At 30.1% G+C, this 23,150-nt stretch overlaps 1 protein-coding gene across 1 annotated transcript; it reads right to left on the bottom strand.

The window, feature by feature from the left end:
• Nucleotides 1–6,543: 6,543 nt before the first annotated feature.
• On the bottom strand, nucleotides 6,544–21,541 carry LOC107453655 (RNA-binding protein MEX3B). Its single transcript, XM_016070549.3, has 2 exons — nucleotides 20,793–21,541; nucleotides 6,544–10,702 (listed from the first exon to the last, which is right to left on the bottom strand). The coding sequence occupies exons 1-2, from the start codon at nucleotides 21,031–21,033 to the stop codon at nucleotides 9,414–9,416; spliced, it is 1,530 nt and encodes a 509-aa protein (XP_015926035.1). The 5' UTR covers nucleotides 21,034–21,541; the 3' UTR covers nucleotides 6,544–9,413.
• Nucleotides 21,542–23,150: the final 1,609 nt, after the last annotated feature.

Genomic DNA, 23,150 nt, shown 5'->3' with positions numbered 1-23,150 from the left:
TAGGCCATACAAATTTTTGGGGCCCTTAGATTAAATTTTTTTCTCGCATATTTTTTTTTAATTCAAATATAAAAGTATTTATATATCTTCTCATTTAAAAAAGCATATTTAAAATTTAAATAAATAATTAAATTTTATTTTATTTTATTAAATTAAAACTAAAAAATAATCATAAAATTTTGAAAAATCATTTGTTTTTCTTAATTTTTAAAAATTTATTTTCAAAAAATCCATTTAAAGGGGGTCCCTAATCATTGGGGGCTCCAGGACATAGCCTAATGGGTAATCCGGCCCTGATTTTTTTTTTTTTTTTGTTCGCTAAACAATCAAGAAAATATTTTCTCCGTAATTATTAGGGGTTGGCGAGCGGTAGCTTTCTAATCCAAACATAAATTCTTCCTTGAGTTCAGAAAATTGATTACGTTCATCAGCAAAAAAGAAGAAGGATCCGATGACAATAAAATAAAAATAAACGACGTAATCATCAAACACACAAAAGTAAAGTTATGCAAAGGAGAGTGAAAAGGCAGCCATTGTCTCTGTGGTCACCTGGATGAAAAAGAAAATGAAGAAATCTTGAAATGGGGATGAAGGTCAAAAAGAATGGTCAAGCACCGCCGAAAATGTTTCACTTTTACTTCTCAAGGACAAATAGGTCATCAACAGTGCTTTTCTTCTTCATTGCTGGGTGGGCAGATTTATATCCCTTTTTAAATGTTTTGTTCCAAGTGAGGAGAAAAAAGAAAATTATCGAAAGGGTAGAATTTTTTATTCGTTTCAGAATTGCTTGTTCGATGTTCACTTTTCTACACCATAGCCCGTTGAAATGTTCTAGACTTTTATAAAACTGTATTTATCGACTTATAGAAGATACATTTCATCTAGACTAATCATCTAATAAAGACTTTCATCTAATAAAGAATTTATGATACCTCTTTAAATTTGCATTTTTTGAAAAACTATTGAAATGAAGAATGATATATAACTTTAAAATTAAATTTTGAATTGTAGCTATAAATTAAAAAACTCAATTGTAACGAATGTTTTTATGGAAAATATCGTCACAAAAAATATCTTCGTTCAAAATTACCGTGTGTGCAAGTGAAAATAAATGCCCGTAGCAATTGAATTTAGATATTTGCTTAAAGAGAATAAATAAATGAAAAATTTTAATACTGAAATGCGCGCTTAAGATTAAAAGCAGTGTTGTGAGGGTAAATTACACAAGGAAAAAAAAGCATGCAATAAAAAAGCATGCACGGTACAAATGAAATTAGTAGAAAAGCTTCAAAAAAATTATTTCAATGAAATTATTAGAATAGCTCTGCAAAGAAGAAAAAATTATTTCTATCATATTCTTTGGAGCCGTGGTGGCTCAAGGGTTCGCCTTCCAAATAGATGAACCAAGTTCGAATCCCAGCAACGGCTGGTCGATGCGAATTCTGCACCCGGTTCGCACTGACCACAGTGTTGAAATATCCTCAGTGGTAGACGGATCATGGGTTAGAGTTCCCCTACCGTCAGGCTAACCGTGGAAGGTTTTCTTAGAAGTGTAACGCAAATGCGAGTTAGTTCCATCAAAACGTACTCCCCGAAGTCATATTTCTCCCACTACTTGATCCAGGAGTTCCCTTGTCTTCTGGATTGGGTTCAAAATTACAAGGCTACGTAGTTGAACAAAAGCAGTCGTTTACCCAAAATTAACTCGGCTGTTCAACGACGGTAATGAAATCAAAATTATTTAAATTGAAGAACAATTTTATAAAAAAAAATCACGTGCAAAATAAATTGTTGAGAACAAAGATAACGGTCAAGATGAATCTTTTACACGTGGACGCGGCATTTACAAATGAAAGACAAATCTTTGTTCTTTAAAATAGAACGTCGTAATCACCAAAATCATTCACATTTTTATTATTCTGGGAGTTATACCTCCTAACAACACCAATGGTTGTTTCGCTTTCATCACTCCCCCGTTTTTGTAAATGTCATTATTTTCCACAGATAAAAGGAATTTTTTGTTTATTATAAAATACATAATTATTATTAGAATTTAATGGAACAAGATTTTTAAACGCATTAAAAATTATCGAACCTGTAGTTAAAAACTATTGAACTGCATTGAAAAAAAATAAAATAATAATAATAATCTTAGGAATGTGTTATATAGAGTAATTTTGCTCTTTAAATGATTTATGTGACAATATAAGTTGAAATAGGAAAGGGTATTTTACGTCTCTTGAATTAAAGCTTTTATATTTTTAAAGATTTCAATATCAACGTCACATAAGACTGGCAACATATCTTTTGATTTTTTATTACTCAATTTCAACCACTCTCAATTTTCTATGAGATTAACTTCAACACGAGCTTCTAAAGTTGAAGCTAACGAAAGTGAGAGAGAAAAAGAAGTACATGAAAGATCCTTTCTGCACTGCATTTCTGATGGCTCCACAATATTTTTTTACTTAAGAGGACGCCATACCGAAGGAGAAAGTATTCGTCGCTAATTCTCTTTGTCCTTCATTACTAATTTAAAGTGTAGAAAAAGTGAGTACTGAGAAACCTAGAGTAAGCCATGTAGTTTCAAATACTGAAAAGAAAATTTTAAAATATACAAATGAAAATAAATGATGAGATGACAACTTAGGATTAGTTCTCAAATAATTTGTTCGCATTTTAATGTTTTTTTTTTCAGCAATTGAAGCTTCATGATAAACTCTAGGTCTGCCTCAACCTTTTCTTTTCAATTTGTAATAATGGAGAGTGAGAATTTGTGATAAAAATTTTCTTCTGGCGTCCTTTTAACGGTAAATGATTATCGAGTGTTATTTTTTATTCAATCATACTCCTCACTTTTCTTAGTAATTTCTATTATCTATGTCTTAATTGTGTTTGCTCAGCAAAACAAAATGCACGGCCAAGTTTTGTATAACAAAAAAATCACTAAAAGAGCACTTAAAATTGCAATAACTTTCGAACAAATTGTAATTGAAAAAAAAAAAAAGCTCTTTTTTCATCTCGTCAATTTTCTCAACTTCTTAGTTGCCTACTATCGAACACACGCTGATGAAATTTATATCATACAAATAAAAATAATTAAAATACCTATGTTTGTTACTTTCAAAGAAGGTTAAAAAAAAAAGTTAGTTAACCAAGAATTTCAACAGAGTGGATTTTTTCTTTAAATTTTAGCTTCATGCGTTATGCTCAGAAGATTTATCCATACAAATTGTTTTAAACCTACTAATCGAAATCAGTTAACATGCCGGCCCATTCCATTTCCAATTAAACTATCTGCTCATGCTTACGAACACATCTTCGGAATGAGATTGAATACAGTCCTGGTCGTAGCGTCTTACAATAAAGATTGCAAATTTACTAAATACAAATAAGTTATAATTTTATTAAAAGCTAACATATTTAATGTTTTAAGATCTCACTAACACTGTTCGCATTTATCACTTAAATTGTTACAGGGTGCGTAGACAGATTTTTCAACAAAAAAATAAGCACCTTTTTAGCACTCAAAAAATATTTTTAATCACTTTAAAAAATTCATTATCTGTAGTAATATCAATTACTGTTTATTTCTATCGTTTAAAGCTCTTAATTTGTAAACATAAAATCAATAAAATTCAAAAACATTTTCAATAAAATTTATAAAACCATGATAAAATAAATACTTTCAACAATAAATATTGCAGAGAAAATTAGATTTAAACGATTTAATTTAGAATGACAATCGATACGGGAAAGAAAAACTCTTTTTACAAACCCCGAATAATAAAAACACTTTTCCAAGACCTGCATATTTAAGCGAAAAATAAAATTTCTGATATCTCAAATCACGACCTCTTAAATATGGATTGACGTACATTGAACGATTGCTTACTTAGGTTTTTAGAAGGCTATACTACTTTCATACCAGCTGTGAGTTAGCAAGTTATTCAAGACTGTAGCGACCAATTTATCTTTAGCCCTCTGTGCTGACTCTGAATATAGAGTGGCGCAATATGAAGAAAAGCTATAGTTTTGTGAGGATATTTTTTTTTTTATATGTTCAAAAAGTGACAACTACACTGCATTATCTGGGAACTTAAAATTTGCAATCAAATTTTGATAATTATCATGAGGGTGAAAAATTACTAAATCGGATATTTTTAAAATATTTAAGTTATTGGGTCCCTTTACTGCAAGATGGTATACAAAATTTAAACTTATAGCTTTGCTTTAAGAGTAGGGCAAATAGCTCATTTATTTTCTTTATAACCGCTAAGAAGAACAAATGTTAAATTTACCAGTTTTGATCCATTAACTCCTGAAAGTATCTGAATTACATGCACATCTAACATGTTTCGAAGTATAATTACCTCCTATTATGTACTTGTACAACCTTAGAGATGGACGAAAAGTCATTTGACTTTTCGGAATCTTAGAATTTGTAAAGTCAGAATTATAGAGCATTTAAAGCTTACTGTATAATAGGATATTTCGAAAATATTAGATGGATATGTAATTCGTAAAATATTTTCAGAAGTCTTGTAGCAATACCTCCTACCAAGCTGCTTTGTGTTATGGCTGTTTTTCGAAGGATCTTGGGAGCTATTTCAACATTTGAAGCGTTACTCCAATGCTGAATTGAAACAATAAAAAATTACTAGAGATTTTTCATTCAAAAGTCATTCAAATTTAAACTAATCGGAGAGAGAAGCTAACTGTGATTTGATTGGCCAAACACCTTCAAAAAACAGCCCATGTATGTAGTTTTCACCATCGTCCGACCAAATATATATCATCCTAGATGATCAAAAGGACAGAACGCTCACTGCATCTCGTATAGGAATAAAGTATTTATTGATATTAATTATACATTTTTGTTATTTTATTTTATAAACTAGTCATGTAACAATGCTTTTTTTTCTTTCTCCGATGCTTGTTTATTGCTAAAATTGTGGTATGTCTATAGTTAAAGTGCAAAAATACTAATTAAGACATCTTAAAATATGAGTATTTTTAATTGAAAGATTTAAGATATTGAAATACAATTCATAAAAACTGGCATATCCTTTACTATATAAATGGTCGTTATTGGATTTTACTCAAAACACTGTATACTCTTTGGCAAAATATATATATATTCATATATATTTATATAAAATATATCCCAAATAACTAAATAACGTGGAACCAAAGCACATGTTACACATTATAAACTTTTCATTTTAACTTTTATTACTATTGAAACACTTTGAGAGAAAAATGTCAAAAATAAATCCATTAGCAAACGTCGACAAGGAAAAGAAAAAAACAAATGATTTGTAACATTTAAGTACGTAAATCACACGTGCACATCCCCAGTATTTTTATGAGTGTAAACTGGAGATTCTGCACATTTGGTTTGTTGCTGGATGAATTCCTTTGTCATTATTTATCAGAAAAATCGAAAATAGATTTGTTCACAATACATTTAAAAACTTTAATAATAAAATATATTATGCTGGGAATTAATTACTTGAAAGAGCATGGAACATTTGGTTACGTAAATATCTTGTTAAAATGTTTGTGTTCACAACACTACAAACAGAGATTACAACCCTCTTTTTTTTTACACAGATGAACACTTTTTTTTGAGCAGATCAAAAGAGAGTTGTGCCAAATGATGATTCTTTTTAAAACACAGAGAAATACAAGCGCATACAACATTCATACAGATAAAAATTTACTTTGTAGGTGGCTTCTTTTTATTTAAATCGATGCAACACATTTAAAAATGATGTGCGAGTGGCAAAAGTGTCACAAATAAACAACACTCATCTCTCACTATACCCAGGGATGCACAACCACATTTTAGATTTAGACAATTAGAGAAGGGCCAGCAAAATCTGAAGCTGTAAATCCTGAACACATTAGAAAGTACTGACTACACATAGCACTTGAATGCAGATGATAAAATTAATTTAAAGTAAATCTAATCAAATTAGTTACATTACATAAAAAAATTATGACATCTATCAACACGGATAGAAAAAAAAAAACCTATATCTGACGAAATATAAATTTCATAATTGTTGCAAAATATACTTAATATTTTACACATAGGGGATATTTGGGATAAGTATAGTAATCGAAACAGAAAAGCTGCAATATTTTTCAGTTATGATTTCACTTTAAATGATCTTGAAACGCTGTTTATTTATAATTTTGAAACGTAATAGGCATCTAATTGATCAAAAGTGGTTAACTAAATTTTATAAATGAGGCTCGCTTTATTATGCATTAGCGACACTTATTTAAATATTCACGCCTGCAATAATGATCGGCACAAAAATTCTTTTTCAGAAGGGTCTTTTTTTTTTTTTAAGGAAACTTACTCAATTTTAGGGAATTCTCTAAAACGTACAAAATCAAGGAGAATTTTTATCAAATCAGTAGAAACTGGCAAAATCCAGTAAAGTTGACAGCTACGTGATAAGTTATAACAAAACTTACTAATTTGCTTTAAAAGATGGCTTATATCCTTTCTGATCTCTCTTGAAAAGATTTTTTTTTTACGCGAACATTCCACATTTTTATTGGTAAGATAGTTCAGGGGCCAAGTGAAAAGGAATCAAAGGCTCTTTTAGACCCATAGGTTGCACATCCCTGTACTATATATAATATACCATAGAATAAAAATTCTCAATCGTAGCAGCACCAAAAAAAAAAAATTCTTTTTTTTTTTTTTTTAAAATATGCTATACACAACTTTTCAATAATTTGCATTGAAAGTAAACTCAGGTACAATCAATAAATTTCTGACACATTAAATAATTTTTCTATATTTTTACTATACAATATTTTCACTGCCATTTAACCACAGCTCGTATCTTTTTAAATATAAACTCAATTTATATACTTTAAAAGTTTTACAAGTCTTTAGATAAAATTAATAAAAAACATAACACAAAAGAAACCAAGCATTTAAAAACAATAAAACCCTGATAAAAAAAAACACTGAATAAATTTTGTAGAACAAAAATAGTACACATAAATAAATCCCAGGAACAGAGAAATAAAAAAGTATGTTTTAAGCATCATTCATCTTATCACAGCACATACTTCTTCCAAATACTGCATTTCATTTATAAGATAAGCTTATTTACAAAAAAGCACTTTTTTTATTATTTTTATTTAAACTTTCTTCAGATTAGTCAACAGCCAATTAAATAATCTCAATTTGAACCCCCCCCCCTTTTCTCTGATTTTCAATTGTGAATTTTTGTACTATTCAAAATCACATAACAAGAAAAATAAAAGAGACTCAATGCAAGAGAGCTATTTAAGAAGGACACAGTATTCATTTATTGCTACTGCAACAGTTATTGCTGATTATTGCAGATAAAATCATTCGATGTGTTGCAGAAAAACAACGTGTCTTTACAGCAAAAATTCTGCCCATAGTATTGAATACTATCAATCATATAGTGAGAACCAATACACTGTGAAGTTTGGATGAATGGCCCATATGAATTGAATGTCGCCTACATTCGTTAGAATGTAGACTCCAGAGGAAGACTAACATTGATGACAGCAGCTAGGTCACCAGTAGCAAATTTTATTCTTTTCTCCCTTCAAAAGTTAGAAGCTTTAAGTACAGTAAGCTCGGTATTAGGATAAGTAGACCAACTTAAGACTTCTACAATTAATAACCTGCCTCAGGACAATGCAATCTCTGGATTATAGTGAATTTGGTCCCTTCTTGAAACAGATAACACAAAGATAAGTTAATAGCTTTGTTGCATTAGCCTTTGAACAAGAAAAATTTGTCTTAAGTAAAAAAAAAAAACTTTTCTCCTTTAAAGATAGATAAAATTTTTATTTTTGATTCATTTATACAAATCTTGTCCTCGCTAATACATTAATAATGTTTTAAAAAGATTTCTCGTTTTGACACTCGCACACCCATTATATAATATATATAACATTAAAAACAAAAATCATCATCAGCAGCTATCGAGACTAATTTACAAGTGAAAATAAATTTAAAAACCATACATAGCTATACAACTAATATGGCATTATACACAGCATTTAAATGTCCCCAGATAAGGCAACATTATTATAGCACTGTTTACAAAGAGTAGCAATACTGATATTGTAAAATTGTGAGCATTTAAAGACGTACTTCTCGGGTGCCTTTCCGAAAACACTACGCTGGTCTCTAACACACTATAGGGGCATGCCAACCCCGGTGAAGCAAGCACATGTTGCTGCTATTATATAAATAGCAGAACGTTTAATTACCACTGCAAACACATTCCGCACCAAGTATTGCAATATCTGAAATTTCCATATTTTGTTAGTTTAAAAAAGCTCCGAAGATTTCCATCTACTTTACGGATAGCAGCACACAACACAGGCATTAACAATAATCACAAATAATTGTTTCATATATACTTTCTTTTTCATTAAATATATATATTTTATATGACATAAAAGCTACTTATAATGTAACATAACATATTGGGGGGAAAATATATATTTCTCGTAACAAAAGGGGAAGAAAAAATGCAACATTTGGAAATAAAAAGTCTGGAAGACTACAATGAAAAATATAACTATTTAACAACATACAGCAGAAAAATAGACAAATATAAGTTCGTTTTTAAATATATATCAGCCAGTGGCTCTAAAATAAAAAAAAAATTTACTCTAATAATTAAAAATTTTCTACATATACAGAAAAACCACATAAATATATATATTAAAATAGGAATACTAAAACAATATTAAAAAATAGCTTAATCATTGTGCCTTTCCTTGGGCTGCACAGAAAGTTTAAAAAACAGTCACAAAAATCACAAAGACTTTACATATGCAGCAACAAGGATTTTGTGAAACTGACTATAAAAAAAATTTTTTTTTACTTCCTCCACTTCATCAAATGGCAACCAAATTTGTGTGCAAATATTACATTCACATGACAATTAAAAACTACATTATTTTGTTTTTCTTAAAAAAATTCATATATATGGAATATACACCTGAATAAGTAGGGTTTTTATACACTTCATAAATACAAATTAGACATCAAAGAATATAATCTTTTATAATACTCCGTTCATTTTTTTAAATTCAAGATTGTGTGATGCAGCAAAATACGCAGCTCTTTCTACTGTCACAGAATAGATTATTATATAATATATATGTTCGTATAATGATTATTGGGACAGTTGTGACTATGGACATGGAGAACAACAACACTTTTACACTTAAAAGTCTAGTTCAAAACAAAGAATGTATTTACGATAAAAAAGATGAGAATGCAAAAAATGTTTGGCTCTGGCTACAGAGAGGGCCAGGAGAAAGAGAGAAGATGATATATTTTTTTGTTTTCAAATAAGCTGCCGTTGGGGAGAGAGATGAAAGTTTTAGTTGTAGATGCGGATGGCCTGGGTGGCTGGCTGCTTGCAGATGGGACACTCTTTGTCACTTTTGTTGCATATGCGACTAGCGCATTCTAAACAGAATGCATTATGGCCGCACGGAACAAGAGCAGCCACGACCGCACTCTCGTAGCAGATAATGCAGTCGCGTTTGGGCTTCTTACCTGGAGCAAGGTTTTCGATGGGGCTGCTCGAAGAAGAGCTTGTGCATTTGGTAACAGCGGCAGAATAACCAGAAGACAGGCTAGCTGGAGCAGTGCTGCTACTGGCAAGGGGTGAGAAAGACAGAGAGAGGTTCCCTAAATTTCCAATGTTGGCAAGTATGTCTCCTACTTCTGGTACTGAAACTGGGTCACTGTGTATCCTACGAGCTGGAGGATGATCAGATAGAATGAGCTCTTGAAAAGCACCAGACAGGCTTCTTTCAGACAGTCCTCCACTACTTCCGCCTGAACCGCCGAATAAGGAGATACCACTGTCGGTAAGGGTGGAAGTGCCACAGTCTGGCCAAGAGGGAGAACACCTGGGAGGAGCGCCTGGAGCAACTTCAAAGGTGGGTGAGCAAAATCCATCGTCCAAATCGTAAACATTACTAAATGCACTGTTGAAACCGAAACCACTGTTGAACACATCGTTCTGTTTGGCATTTCGGCTGGAGGAGGAGAAATTAAAAATGTTATCGACATTCTGAAGATCCAAAACATTATTGCTATCACGAGCTGCAAATGGGTAAGAATAGCTGTCGTTTTTGAAAAAGGGTCCATTATTGATGGCATTGAGATTATTTGTATACGAGTCTAAATTAGAATTGAAATCTTCATCCGCTGAATCCATAGACCCACCAGTTCTCATTGCAATATGAGCCTCTATCTCCTTGCGTGCAGTCTCAACATTGTCGGGTAACCCGGTCACCTCGAAGATCGGCTCCTTCTCTCTACTGGGAGTGACGATGTAAGTGCTGGTCTGCTGCTGGATACGCTTGATGGTGGCACCTTTAGGTCCTACAACCAGCCCCACAACACGATATGGAACTCTAACAGAGATTGTCGTCTGACCTGGAATATTAGAATTGGGTCCTGGCATGAGGGCCCCATTTAAGTTGTTTTTTCGTTGAGCTCTGATTTGACTGAAATGTTCAGCAGCAGAAAGAATCTCTCGTTTTGCAGAACAAACATCTTCTTTCCTGCCTGTCACAACAAACACTGGTTCCTCTCCACGCACGGGCGTCTTGATATATGTATTGGTCTTTGCTCTCAGTGCTTTGATCTTACAACCTGAAACAAAAACATTTAACTTAGTAAGAACATAAATAACTATTAAAGGTATTGTTTCTTCTGGGAAAGAAACTTTCAAGATATGATGACAAACAGTAAAAGTCAGAGGAACAAAAAATAACGAAATTTCTTTATCTGTCAGATTTTATTCATTGGTGAAAGTTAAATTTTTAAAATAAAACAAAAGAGATAAAGCTTCAATCATTAGATAAAGAGAATAATCCTCTATAATATGTAACACAAATCAAATACAGACCAACTTATCTAGCTGTGCTTTCTTAAATTTAGTTTTGCCTCATGTTATAACATCTGGTTTTGTTTGGACCAGAGGGGCTGCTATTTCGAGCATCGACTCAATTATACTTAAGCAAACTTCAAATATACTTAAATGATTTGTTCATTTTAATTTTTTTAATTTAATAAGTACATAAATAAATTTCGAATAAGGAATCTTTAAATACGCTTTAACAAAAACAATAGTCTTATTTTTGATACTTTTCCATTTTGTCAGCATTACTAATTTATCCATTTACTAAAAAAAAAAAAAAATAGCTGATATTACTTGATTACTTGCAGAGAAATAGCACTAAGCAAAAGTAAATCTGCAGAAATTTTTATACCTTGTATAAATTTAACTTTTTTTTTTAAATACTCAATGAAACTTAATAACGTAACCAAATATTGGTTGAAAAGTTGAAAAAAAGTCTATGAAAAATTTATCAGGAATCAGAACCTTTTTTTCAGTCTATTCTCTAAACTATACTAATGTTTCAAAATAAATTATTGCTGTAGATTTATTTTCACTACTACATTGATATCCGGAACTGACTACAAGTTAGTTTGAGAAACATTTAAAAGGAATTATAGAAAAAAAGAAAAAAAAAATTAAACAGAGGCGAGTTTTAGCAGGGGGGGGGACATTAACAATGGAATCTTGTTAAACGCCACTGAATACTTTATTTTTTTATTCAGAGATTTAGTTTTAACAAATAATTTAAGATCTTAACTGCTCATAAGAAACTGGTCTAGTCATCTTTATAATGCATACATTCATAAATATCAGTAACATTAATTAAATGGAATTAATTATGTATGCAATTAGTAAGTTTTCTTTAAGCTTAATAAAAACTTAAACTAAAAAGAAAAAAAAATACAAACCAATAAAAGTTATTGATTTACATCACTACAGCCTAAAATTGTATTGCATGTAAAAAAAAGTCAGACTAAACTGAAAATCGTAACGTATACACAAATTTTAAATTTGTGAATTGAAAAATTGAACTGCACATATTTAATGATACAGTTCAAATTTGTTATAAGATATTTAATTTATATATTTCAACCATTTTTATACCAAAACTGTTCCGAAATTCAAAGTAAAAAAAGCGGAAGTCCCCAGGGAAGTAACAGGCAATTTGCCAAAAACCAAAGAACAGAAGGCTTAAAACGAACGTTTAACTATTTTCATTAAACAGTTCTCATATCGAAATAGCATGCTGTTCTCAAATATATTAATATAATATTTGGAAAAAAAAATGTTAATCAAAACAAGAAACTTCTGTTTCAGCAAATCACGAACGTTATTTTCTTTTCCTGCCAATGAAGAAATTCTTACAAAAGCTTTCAACTCAGGGTTGGGATAGAATTATTAACTCAGTTATTGGTCTAAGGAAAAAATCTAATAGAAATATTGCAGATAAATAAAAAAAAATAACTTTAATTCTAAAAATAATATTTTATTCTTTTATTAATAATAATAACGTTAAAAGAGTTTGTCTATCAGAAGAGCTTTTCAAAATGCAGTTAATGAAAATGCAGTGGAATGCAAAATGCAGTGACCCCATGAAAATGCCCATAAGAAAGATTATATAAAAAGCGAAACAGAAAAAAAAAAATTTGATCTTAAATTTTTAAAGCTTGAGACATCTGCTTTCCAATTTGCCGCATTTTCAACAAAAAAAAAAAGTTGATTTAATAAAAAAAAATCTTTATTGCCGCGTCATATTAAAATCGTTTATAAAACAAATGTTTTTAAAAAAGAATAAGCTAGATAGAAACTAAAACAAAAATCGTTCTTCACAAAATAATGTTTAAACAAAATATTTAAACGTTAAAAATTTCATTGACTTTATTTTCACTTAGTCGTATTTTCCGAAAAGTACCATAACATAAAACAATAACGATCATTAGAAACGCTTTCATAATAAAAATACCGATAAAAAAAGCTAATTAAAAAAAGCATGAGTAAACGTTAAACTAAAGTTAAAACTTTATATTTTTGTTTAACTTTAACTTCCGCAAAAAAGCAAAAGACGAACAAAAATTTTCTTTTTCCAAAATCACTCTTTTATCTGTTACCCGCCATACCGTGCAGAAAAGGTTGTTTATAATAAAAACAGCAAAAACTAAAAAAGTTTTTAATCCTTAAAAATTGCCAACCGAATATTCAGCAAAAGCGCCTGTACCGAATGTTCGTTTTCCACCCTTAATATTCTTACCCTTAGTATTTTATATTATTAATAACTATTAAATATATATAAACACATTTGAGCAAAAATAGCACTATTTCTTCGTTTCAAAATAAAGTTAAATAACGATAACGTCAATAACTTGATTTTGTTCGCACGAATTATCATTGAAACCATGCGAATCGATAATATCTGGCACTTTACCAGCAATACTGCTTCAGGTAAATTATTCGTAAAACCCCAGTCTTTATTTTTGTAATGCGATAACATAAATGGCGGAAAAGGCGAATTTTTCAAGAAACAGATTTGTCGACTATGCATGTGGTGTGGGCGACTTTTGTTAACAATTGTCGTCATGCGCTAACGTGAAGCCTACTATAAACTAAATTTAAAAAAAATAGAGAAAATAAAAATATGTAATTTAAAAATAAAGTAGAAAAAAAAACATGTTTCTAACTTCATTCATCATTGGATTGAAGGTAAATAACCTAAATATGAGATGGAAAAAAAAAATTTTTTAGTAACTTTTTAAGAAGAATGCAAAAAATGGGGAGTCAAGTAGACAGAAGAAAAAATGACATGAGCAACTAACTTAGCAGATAAAGCAATTTCACATTGTATAAAATAACATCCTCTACTTTTACAGCAAGTCAATTGACTGCATTTTCTTCCACAATAATTCAATGCCTTCTTATCTACATAATTATAATTAATTATTATAATATAATTAATATAATAATATAATCCATTAACACATTACTTAACTACGTGTAAAAGTACTGACATTTATGGAGGGGAAAAACGATATAAAAAGAAAAACGGCGAATTAAAAAAAAAAAGAAGGGGGGGGAAGATATAACGTTATAAAGGCATATAACATCACAACTGAAGAGCTAGTGCAAGAAGCAGGTATGTGACATTTTAAGGGGAATTAATAAGTCAGGAGAAAAAGTAGTTGCATCACTATTGGTATATACACTGAAGAGCCATTATAGGACCACACTCATCTATAACAATGGGCTAGCCCAGGTTTTCATGGTTTCTCGCCCAGGAACAATGTTTCCATGGGGCACATAAGGACCCATAATCCTCATAGAACAATCCCTGACGTCTGTAAGCTACTTGAACATAGTTGCAGACCAGGTTCACCCATTCACGGCAACAGTTTTTCCTAACGGGAATGGTGCTTACCAACAGTATAATGCACCATGTCATAGGGGTCGAATCGTCGAGGAACATTCCAGTGACTTTCAAGTCATGTCTTGGCCCCCAAATTCACCTGACCTTAATCCAATAAAGCATTTGTGGTCCTACTTGGAAAACCAAATTTGTGCTGCCACGCTACCCCCTTGCAATGTGAGGGAATTGCAGGACCAGTTGGTGAGCGCTTGGTACCAGATACCTCAGACTACCTATCAGCACCTTGTGGAATCAATGCCATGGCGGGTGCTACCAGCTTGAGGGCTAAAGATGGTCCTACATGTTATTAGCAGGGTGGTCATAATGTAATGGCTCTTCGGTGTATAAAGTTACAGAATTGTTTTTGCTTTCACTTAAATCTTTACACAACTAATCCACATTCGTTTTCAGAATGATCGCATAATTTTTATCTCAAAATAGGAAAGGATAAACAAACTAAGGCAAAGAATTAGTCCAACCTTCTAATAAATTGGTAATAAAATAGTTCAGATACCACTTTTTTTTTTCTTGGTAGTCTCTCTGAAAATGTCACTTATTTGGTTCTACTAAGTTCTTCACTTAATATAGCTTTAATAATTTCAATTTCTTTTATAATTTTGTGTTGATCTTAACGGTGGCTTTACGTTATTAAACAAAGCAAAACTCGTTTTTTGCTGTTCATTTCACCAGAATAAAGATTAACAATGGCAGCAAATAAAAGCAGATTTTTTTTATTAAATAAATGGAACTCTATGACTTTGGAGCATCTCGATCTGACCATTAGCTTACAGTTAATATTAACATAAATGGTGTAAAGAAATTCTTTAAATCGTAATTCATAAAAATATTAAAACACTATCTACCACTGGAAAAAATATTTTCTGAAATTACAAAAAATCAGTTTTAGAATTCTAGTTTAAGAATCAGTTTTAGGTTCTTCTAATCGAATAAATACTTTTACTCCTTTATTTTATTTTCATTGCATGGTTTTATTTCTTAGTTTCCTCAAAATGAATTAGTGAACTTCCCATTAATTACATCATTCAACCAGAAATAGCATGCTTGAATTTTTTTGCATTAATTAGATAAATAATTTGAAAATACTGACAAAAAATTATGTTTTTAATTGTCAACTCTGCTTTGAATAAGGAACTTATCTACAAAAGCTGGTAATTTTGATTTGAACAAACAATCTAGAAAGGAAAGGTATTAAAAAAAATTTTTTTTAACTTTTAAAATAAGTAAATATTCTTTATAAAAAAAAAAACAAGGCAGAAAAATCAGTTTAAGTAACATCTTCTCTGTTTGGATTCAGTAAACTCTAAATTCATTAACGGTACAACAAAGATAGCTTCTTTCAAGCTTTTAACCTGTTCATGCCATGTTGAAGATTTTACAATAGCTACTTTAAACTGCTTATTTGTAAATTTGAACAAACATATTTTTTTTCATTTTTGAAAATTATTTCCATTTTTAACTCCTTTTGAAAGTCTTGATTTTCCCACTTTTGGTTTAAAAAAGCATCTTCAAGCAGACAATGAAGTTAAATTTTTTAATTAATTAATACTTTGAAAATTTATTTTTACAACCCAACCATAAGAGTACATCACTATATTTTAAAATTGAATCCAGATGAATAAAAATAAAGTTACACCAGGGTTATACCTGCATACTATGGTGTATTGTGCACTTTAACATTAAAGTATGTTCCAGTTAAATTTTTACATGCAAATAAAAATCCAGTCTAATTGATTTTGATGACAGTAAGTGATTGATAACAATAACTGCTTTCTCATTAAGTATAAGAGTTGGTTGAAATTCAGACAGCCATGGGAAAATGCTAACTCTAAAAAAACTCCCACAAATCTTTTGTAAAATTATAGCTGTGCAAAATTATAACTTGTTAAATAAAATACCAGTCAGTTTGTGTATTCATCAATTTGAATTCCTTAAGTTTAAATTTGGGACCATCAATTTAATTTGATAAATTCCTATTTCAATACTTTGATTTCTTATAACACATTATTCAAGAATTGTGAAAATGCATAAGAATTTTTTACACCAAGTCTTTTCAAAAGTTTTTTGAAAAAGTTATTGCACTAAAAAAAGCTATAATTTCTAACCTAAAAAGAAATTTCGTTCATAGGGAATATTAGGCTGAGAATAATATAAACGTTTGTATAAATTAGTTAATTTTTTTCACTTACTCAATTATAAGGTTTAATTAAATTACAATTTATATTTAGCTTAGTAAACAGAATAAATATCCTAATTACATGTTATTTTATTTTTACTTTCAATAATTTAACAGCTTAACGGATTGATTAAATTGCAATTTTACACCAGGTTTTCGGCAGTAACTGTCAAAACAAAAAGAGTAAAGTCAAGTCAATTCAATATTTCAAGTTTTTAAGCTTAAAATATTTAAAGATTATACACGATTGATCACGTTTAATTTTATACTTATGTTTATTTATAAATACTTATTTATAATAGCTAATAACTTCCTTACATCAAAACCAAAGGCCAACATGGTCACATGATACCATATAGATGACATTTCAGATTGGTTTCAATTCTTAGGATAAAACCTTTCCATTACTTAATAAAAAGAAAACATGGCAATACTTCTGTGATGGTAAACTTTTCAAATGACAGAATTAGAAAAAAAAGCTTTCTGCAAACACAAAATCTCAATAAAAAAACTTTGTGCAAGCATCGATTAACTCTTGTGCTTATGTGTTTAAATCCTTTAGTCGCCACAAAAATGAATTTTGAAAGAAGTAAGGTCAAATTTTTATTTTTACAGTGATTTATACCAAAGAATTGAGTTAGGTGCAAAACAAAAAAAGTTGAAAAAGAAATTCAAAAATGTCATGTAAACACTCTGTAAAAAATGAAAAAGATACCTGAAATTTAAGCAAAAATAAAGTGTCTGTAGGAAAAATTTATTCACAGAATGTTATCAATGTTTTAATATAATATTGATGCAAGATTTTACGTATTTAAATTGTTGGAATATGAATCTCAATGTGTAATTTTTAAATTACATGAATACGAATCTCTATATGTAATTTTAAAATCTTGTAAAGGAATATCAATGTTTCCTTCTAACATCTTGCAATTATGAATCGTAATGTTCGATTTTGTAATTGCATGAACATGAACTCATGCATAAAATTTTTAGTCAGTTGAACATGAAGTTGGATGGAGTTTTTTTCACAATGGAGTCATTTTTACAAAAGATATCTGTCAAGTGCTTGAATAAATTTTCAATTTATGTGAACATTAAAATGAGATTTCTGTTTTCTCTCTCTTCTAACCCAGTTACATTAAATAAATACAATGGGTCAAATTGATTGGAAGAAAAAAGTAATCTTCAGTGAGCATGGCTCTGAAACTATTTCACGACTTAATTTTTTTAGCCAATTAATACTGTCCAGACATTTCGTGAAGGTTCCGGTTTTCGCGAAATTGTGAAAAAATTACTCACATTCTTTCAAACAGTGTCCGCTTTTATGAATTTGTGCAAATAGGGTCCGGTTATTGCAAAAAACTTTTACAAGGAGTTTTTAAATTGTATATAGATACAAGATTATGCTCAGCACTGTAAAAATTAAATTTTCAAAAATAAACATCAATTGCTGCTTTTAAATCAGAGATGCAACTTACAAATATTTGGTATTTAGCCTATACTGCTGAACGCAGAATATTCATTTCGGATGAATAATGAAAGCGTATGCCGAAAATAAAACTTATTCGTTTACATCCATATTTCTTGTTTTCTGCCCTGGGAAGGGTTTATTTGATAAACAAAACAATAACGAAGATAAACTAATTTGTAAAGGGTCCGATTAAAAGAAAAATCATTTTGTGAAGGGTCCGTTTTTATGAAAAGATAATTTGTGAAGTGTCTTTTAGAAATTTATTGCTCACTTGGCACCATTTACTTTTCCTTGATAATAGGCTATATATTAAAATCATTTAGTTATTATTTTCTAAAAAAGTATTATAATTAATTTTCTTTACATCATGTTTTTTTTGGCAAACAAAACAAAAATTTACAGCTAACCTTGTATACTTTTTCCTGAAACCATTCATATCTCCATCACTTAACCATTATTTTTTTTGCTCCAGCACTATTTCTTCTTTTTTTAATAATCTTGATTTGACTTTGGATAGTGGTCCACAGGTTGGGCAAAAATGCTAAGCCAAGCAGTTTTAGATTTAGTAATGGTGAAAATTACAGAGTGGCCACAGAAAAAAATGAACAAAATGGCATAAGCCATTTAAATAGTAGCCAAAAACTATGAAAATAGTTGCCTAAATAAGAACAAAAATTCATCAAAAATATGACTTATATTTTGTTAATGACTTAATTGTCATATACCATGAGCCATTTTGTCAAGTTGGTGGCAAATGTGATACTTTATATAAATATTAATGTTCCAGCACTATTTTCTCTTTTATCAGTTATCGATCTAGGAAATATATATACTGTGAAGTGATTAGATGAATTCAAAAATCATGCATCGTAATGCTTTAAAAAATTTTTTTTTTAAATCATGCGAAATTACGTAGCCATTGAAATATAACAATGAAAAATGTGACTTCTTGGCAATATTTTTGAATATGAACAAATGAGAAGTCAGCGTTGGCTTTAAATAGGCTAAACTTGACCTAACAGTTATGAGTAACTGTTAACATTATTCCCAAAAAGCATAGTTTAAAATTAAGACTGAGCCTTCGAAAAACAGCCTCAACATTCTGGTATCATTTTGACGTCAAAACCAGATTGTGTAATTACTTAATCTCACTCTTAAGAAGTGGTATAGAAATATTGTACGCACATTATCCACAGATAAATTTTAATATTTCAAAGGGAAAATAAAATGAAGGAAAAAATTAAATCTTACTGAATGTTGTTGAATCTTATCAAAATTGATCATAATTTAATTTCTCATTAATAGCATTCCAAATTACAAGTGATTTCCTAATTATGTATCCTGTTCCTTACAATTTATTATTTGGATTCATTTAAATTCTTTGAGCTGTTATTAATTTCAGATATATACTAATTTATGTATTTTAAAATCAAAAGTAGGTTAGGTGGGGGGAATTAGGCAGATCTCTCTATTAAAAAACTTATTTGGATTTTCTTTTCCATATTTGAGAAGTGTAAAAAGGTGGATGATATTCAGTGCTAAAATAATAGAGTTGAAACAAAAAATTTAAATTCATAACAGGATAAAGAACATGTGATTATGTTTTATTGCCTATTATAAAAGCCAACACCTTTTAACAACCAACACCTTTTAAGCCAACAGCAGGGCAAAATGTACCTACTGAGTGTAAATATCTTATGACTTTACAAATCTTATTCCAAATAATTTGTAACAATGTAATTTGTCATCTTTTTTAATGAAGTCATTCTTAGAATTTGCTTCACTATAGCTTAAAAGTAGATGGTTAATTGAAATCATCTATTATGTCTACAAAATATAGTCCTGAGATTCATTGAAGATGCTTCACAGCAAATTCTGTTATACCTAGAGTAATTTCTTCAACAATTTCAAAAAACCTAAGAATTCAAGTAACCCAGACACCATGAAGTTTCAAATACAATAAAAAAATTAAAATACCAAAATGCAAGTACATTATGGCACAATTACATAGCTTGGAACTAATTTTGCCATAATTAACTTTCCTTTTGATAATTTGAATAACATGCTGAAAACTTGTCCAGAAACTTGATGTTTTTTTTTTTCCAGGGTTTACCAGAACTCTTTAGTAATTAATTACAAATTATATAATCTTTAAGAGATTTGAAAACATTCACTATTATAATTACAAATAATATGAGATTATCCACCTCAATAAAAACCATAAAATGAACTTCAAATTTTGAATTGCAACACGTGGGAGTAATTAAATAAAATTCAAACCACAACTACTTTCATGGTGGAAGGCATTTTTCGTGCCATTTTCATTAATCATAATAGAAAAGTCGCGAGAAATGAAAATTATTAAGAAGGATTATCAAGATAAGATACAGAAACAACATATTATGTATTTTAAAAGATTACTAAATGGAAAACTCTTAACTTATAGTCTTAGTATAAATAAAAAAAAAACTAAAATTCATAAATACTAGATTCATGTGAACTTATTTCAAAAGAATAGGAAGACTCATTTTAAAAGAATGCACTAAGGTTTATAACAGTTCGAAACAAATGTTGAAAGAAGATTAGCACAATATTTAATATTAAGTAAAAACAATTCGCTATTATAAGGATATGAGCAAAATTAAAAATATTCTCTTCTGAAGTCACTGAAGAGCAAGAGAGAAAAGATGAGCGAGAGGAAAAACGAGTGTGGCGGGGGAATTACACCGGATGTTAACCCAAACAAAGAACTCTAGAGAACAAAGAAAAAGAACTTACCCTGTCTTCCAACAATTTCTGCAACGTGCTCCGAACTAGGAACGGGTACACATTCCGTGGTATTTTGACTTTTTTTGCTCCTTGGTTCCCCATCATAAGCTGTAGTCAAGCAGTCATTGTCGTTGTTTAAAAGCATTCCTAATGTCTGTATATTATACGCACTAAATTCCGCGACTTTTAGTTGGTTCTCCATTAAATCCCTACTGCGATCAATCTCGCTGCTGAACAGACTAGCCGGCATCACAGTTGTATAAAAAACAGAAGGCAGTATAAAAATAAAATACTTAGTTAGCTTTGAATGAAAAGTGAAGTTTTATTGCGATTTATAAAGAACTAGCTATTCGCACCATTGAAATCCTTGCGCCGCATGAGCACAGCGCCAAATGTCAGGAGAAAATACCTTTCTTCTAGCCCGGGATATATGAAACCAGTGCGTCAGCCGGCTGCGTCAGTCACGTGAGAAGCTGCGATCGGCCGATTGGATAAAAGCATTCACGTGAAGGCGTGGCTACTTAGCCGCAAAGCAATGAAACACTCGCAGAAGCAAAGCAAGGGAACAAAAGATGAAGTGCAAAAAATGTAAGGAGAAGATACAAATTCCGTTCTATGTTCTATAAAGAAAAAACACGAATAAGATATATTAAAATCATAAGATACATTTATAAATAATTTTAGTCTCAATTTTTGAGTGGCTGGCGCTGTTGATTAGTGCGGTCTTCGTTTACCGTACATCAGCGCCTTTTAGACTTGGCGGGAAATCTTGGCGCGTATTCGAAAAACGTAAAATTTTTTCGTCATGATCAGCTTTCCACAATGTAACGAATCCTTTTGTTTAAAAGTTATAAAATTTTTACGAAAATAATCCTTTTAAATTGCATAAAGCACCTGAACTATTTCTAAATAATTCTTCAAGATTTTCATGATTAATCACCTATATTCAGAATTATGCAATGTATGCATTCGAATAAAATGATTCTGAGAATATGTTGGCATAAGTTAGCACGCAGTGTAATCGAAGGATGCATAAATCTATAAATTATGGCAATTATTTTATAAATTTGTTTCCAGAAAATTTCTGTCTTTCTATAAAATGCATAGGCAATGTTTGCAATCCCGTTATTCTATTTATTACCTAAGTTTAAGTATAGTCTGTAAATATAAATAAATAATTATAAAAAATAAGTATAGATAGAAAAAATACGCGAAGCAAAATGTATGATTTTCTTTTTTTTTTAAAAAAAAGTAATATGAAATTTGTACGCATCATGAATTGATCAGTTCTAATTATAAATACTAAATAATCATATTTAGGCTAGGCAATGTGTGAAATCTAAAAAAAGAATTTTTTTCGGGGTTTAATTTTTTGCCGGATAGTAAATTCTTAGTTCAAGTATGAGGTTTGTATTATGTTTTGTTTTCTTTTTTAATAAAGGTGTAATTTTTGTTTGTATCGTTCTGTTTTTACAAATTTTGAATTAAATTTTTTTATATCATCATTATTAGATACTCTATAGAATGCCGGAGTTCTATACATTGTCTGTAACATATTGATCGTAGGCTTTATTCCTTCCTTGAATGTATTAAACAATTTTTTTAAATCATATTCGAATAAGTGTTTAAGTATATTAAGTTTGGGCCCAACAAATTGAATCCGTTATTAAAATAATTTTATTTTTATAGTGGTACTTTTAAACCTGTACCTTTTTTATTCATTGAGTTTCTAGCCATTTTATATGTTGCTATTCTAGCTATTTTATTCATTGTTTTTTTACGAGTAGTATTAATTAGTTTACCTCCAAGGTACCTTTTTTTCCCTTCGTTATTTGTTTAGAGCTACTTATGTGTTACGAGATATGTTTGGATCAAATCCAAATAGATATCTCATACGAATGATATTATAAAGTCTTTAAAAATAGATAGAGTTAGAGCAGAGGCAAGTCTAACAACATTATTTTTTTATTTCAGGTTTATTTTTTCACTTTAAATTAATTGGAAGTGTTATATAAATTAATGAAAATGCTTTTTCTTTGATTCACTCTCATTTTGAATCTTTCTTTTCAATACACTTTTATTACAGAGAAGAAAAAAAATCGCTGAAGTTTAGAAAGAGAGAGAACTTTTATCAAGAAGATGGGGACATTTGTAAGGGGGAAAGAAAGTTGAATGACCCACTGAAAAAACAACCAAATAGATTACAAGGATAGGATGCTTATTTCATCCCCCTCCTCCCCACCCCCCTCATTCCTCTAAAAAATATTTTTTCCAACTTTGTGAGCATTTTTTCTTCGAAAAAACGAATCAAAGAAGGAACCCGCTTTGACCTTGACCCTTAGAGTAGCAGGTCCCACTGTCAGTTCC

The sequence above is a fragment of the Parasteatoda tepidariorum genome, chromosome 5 (assembly GCF_043381705.1).
Source record: "Parasteatoda tepidariorum isolate YZ-2023 chromosome 5, CAS_Ptep_4.0, whole genome shotgun sequence".
In the NCBI taxonomy this organism is placed as follows: domain Eukaryota; kingdom Metazoa; phylum Arthropoda; class Arachnida; order Araneae; family Theridiidae; genus Parasteatoda; species Parasteatoda tepidariorum.
This window is presented reverse-complemented; position numbering and strand designations above follow the sequence as displayed.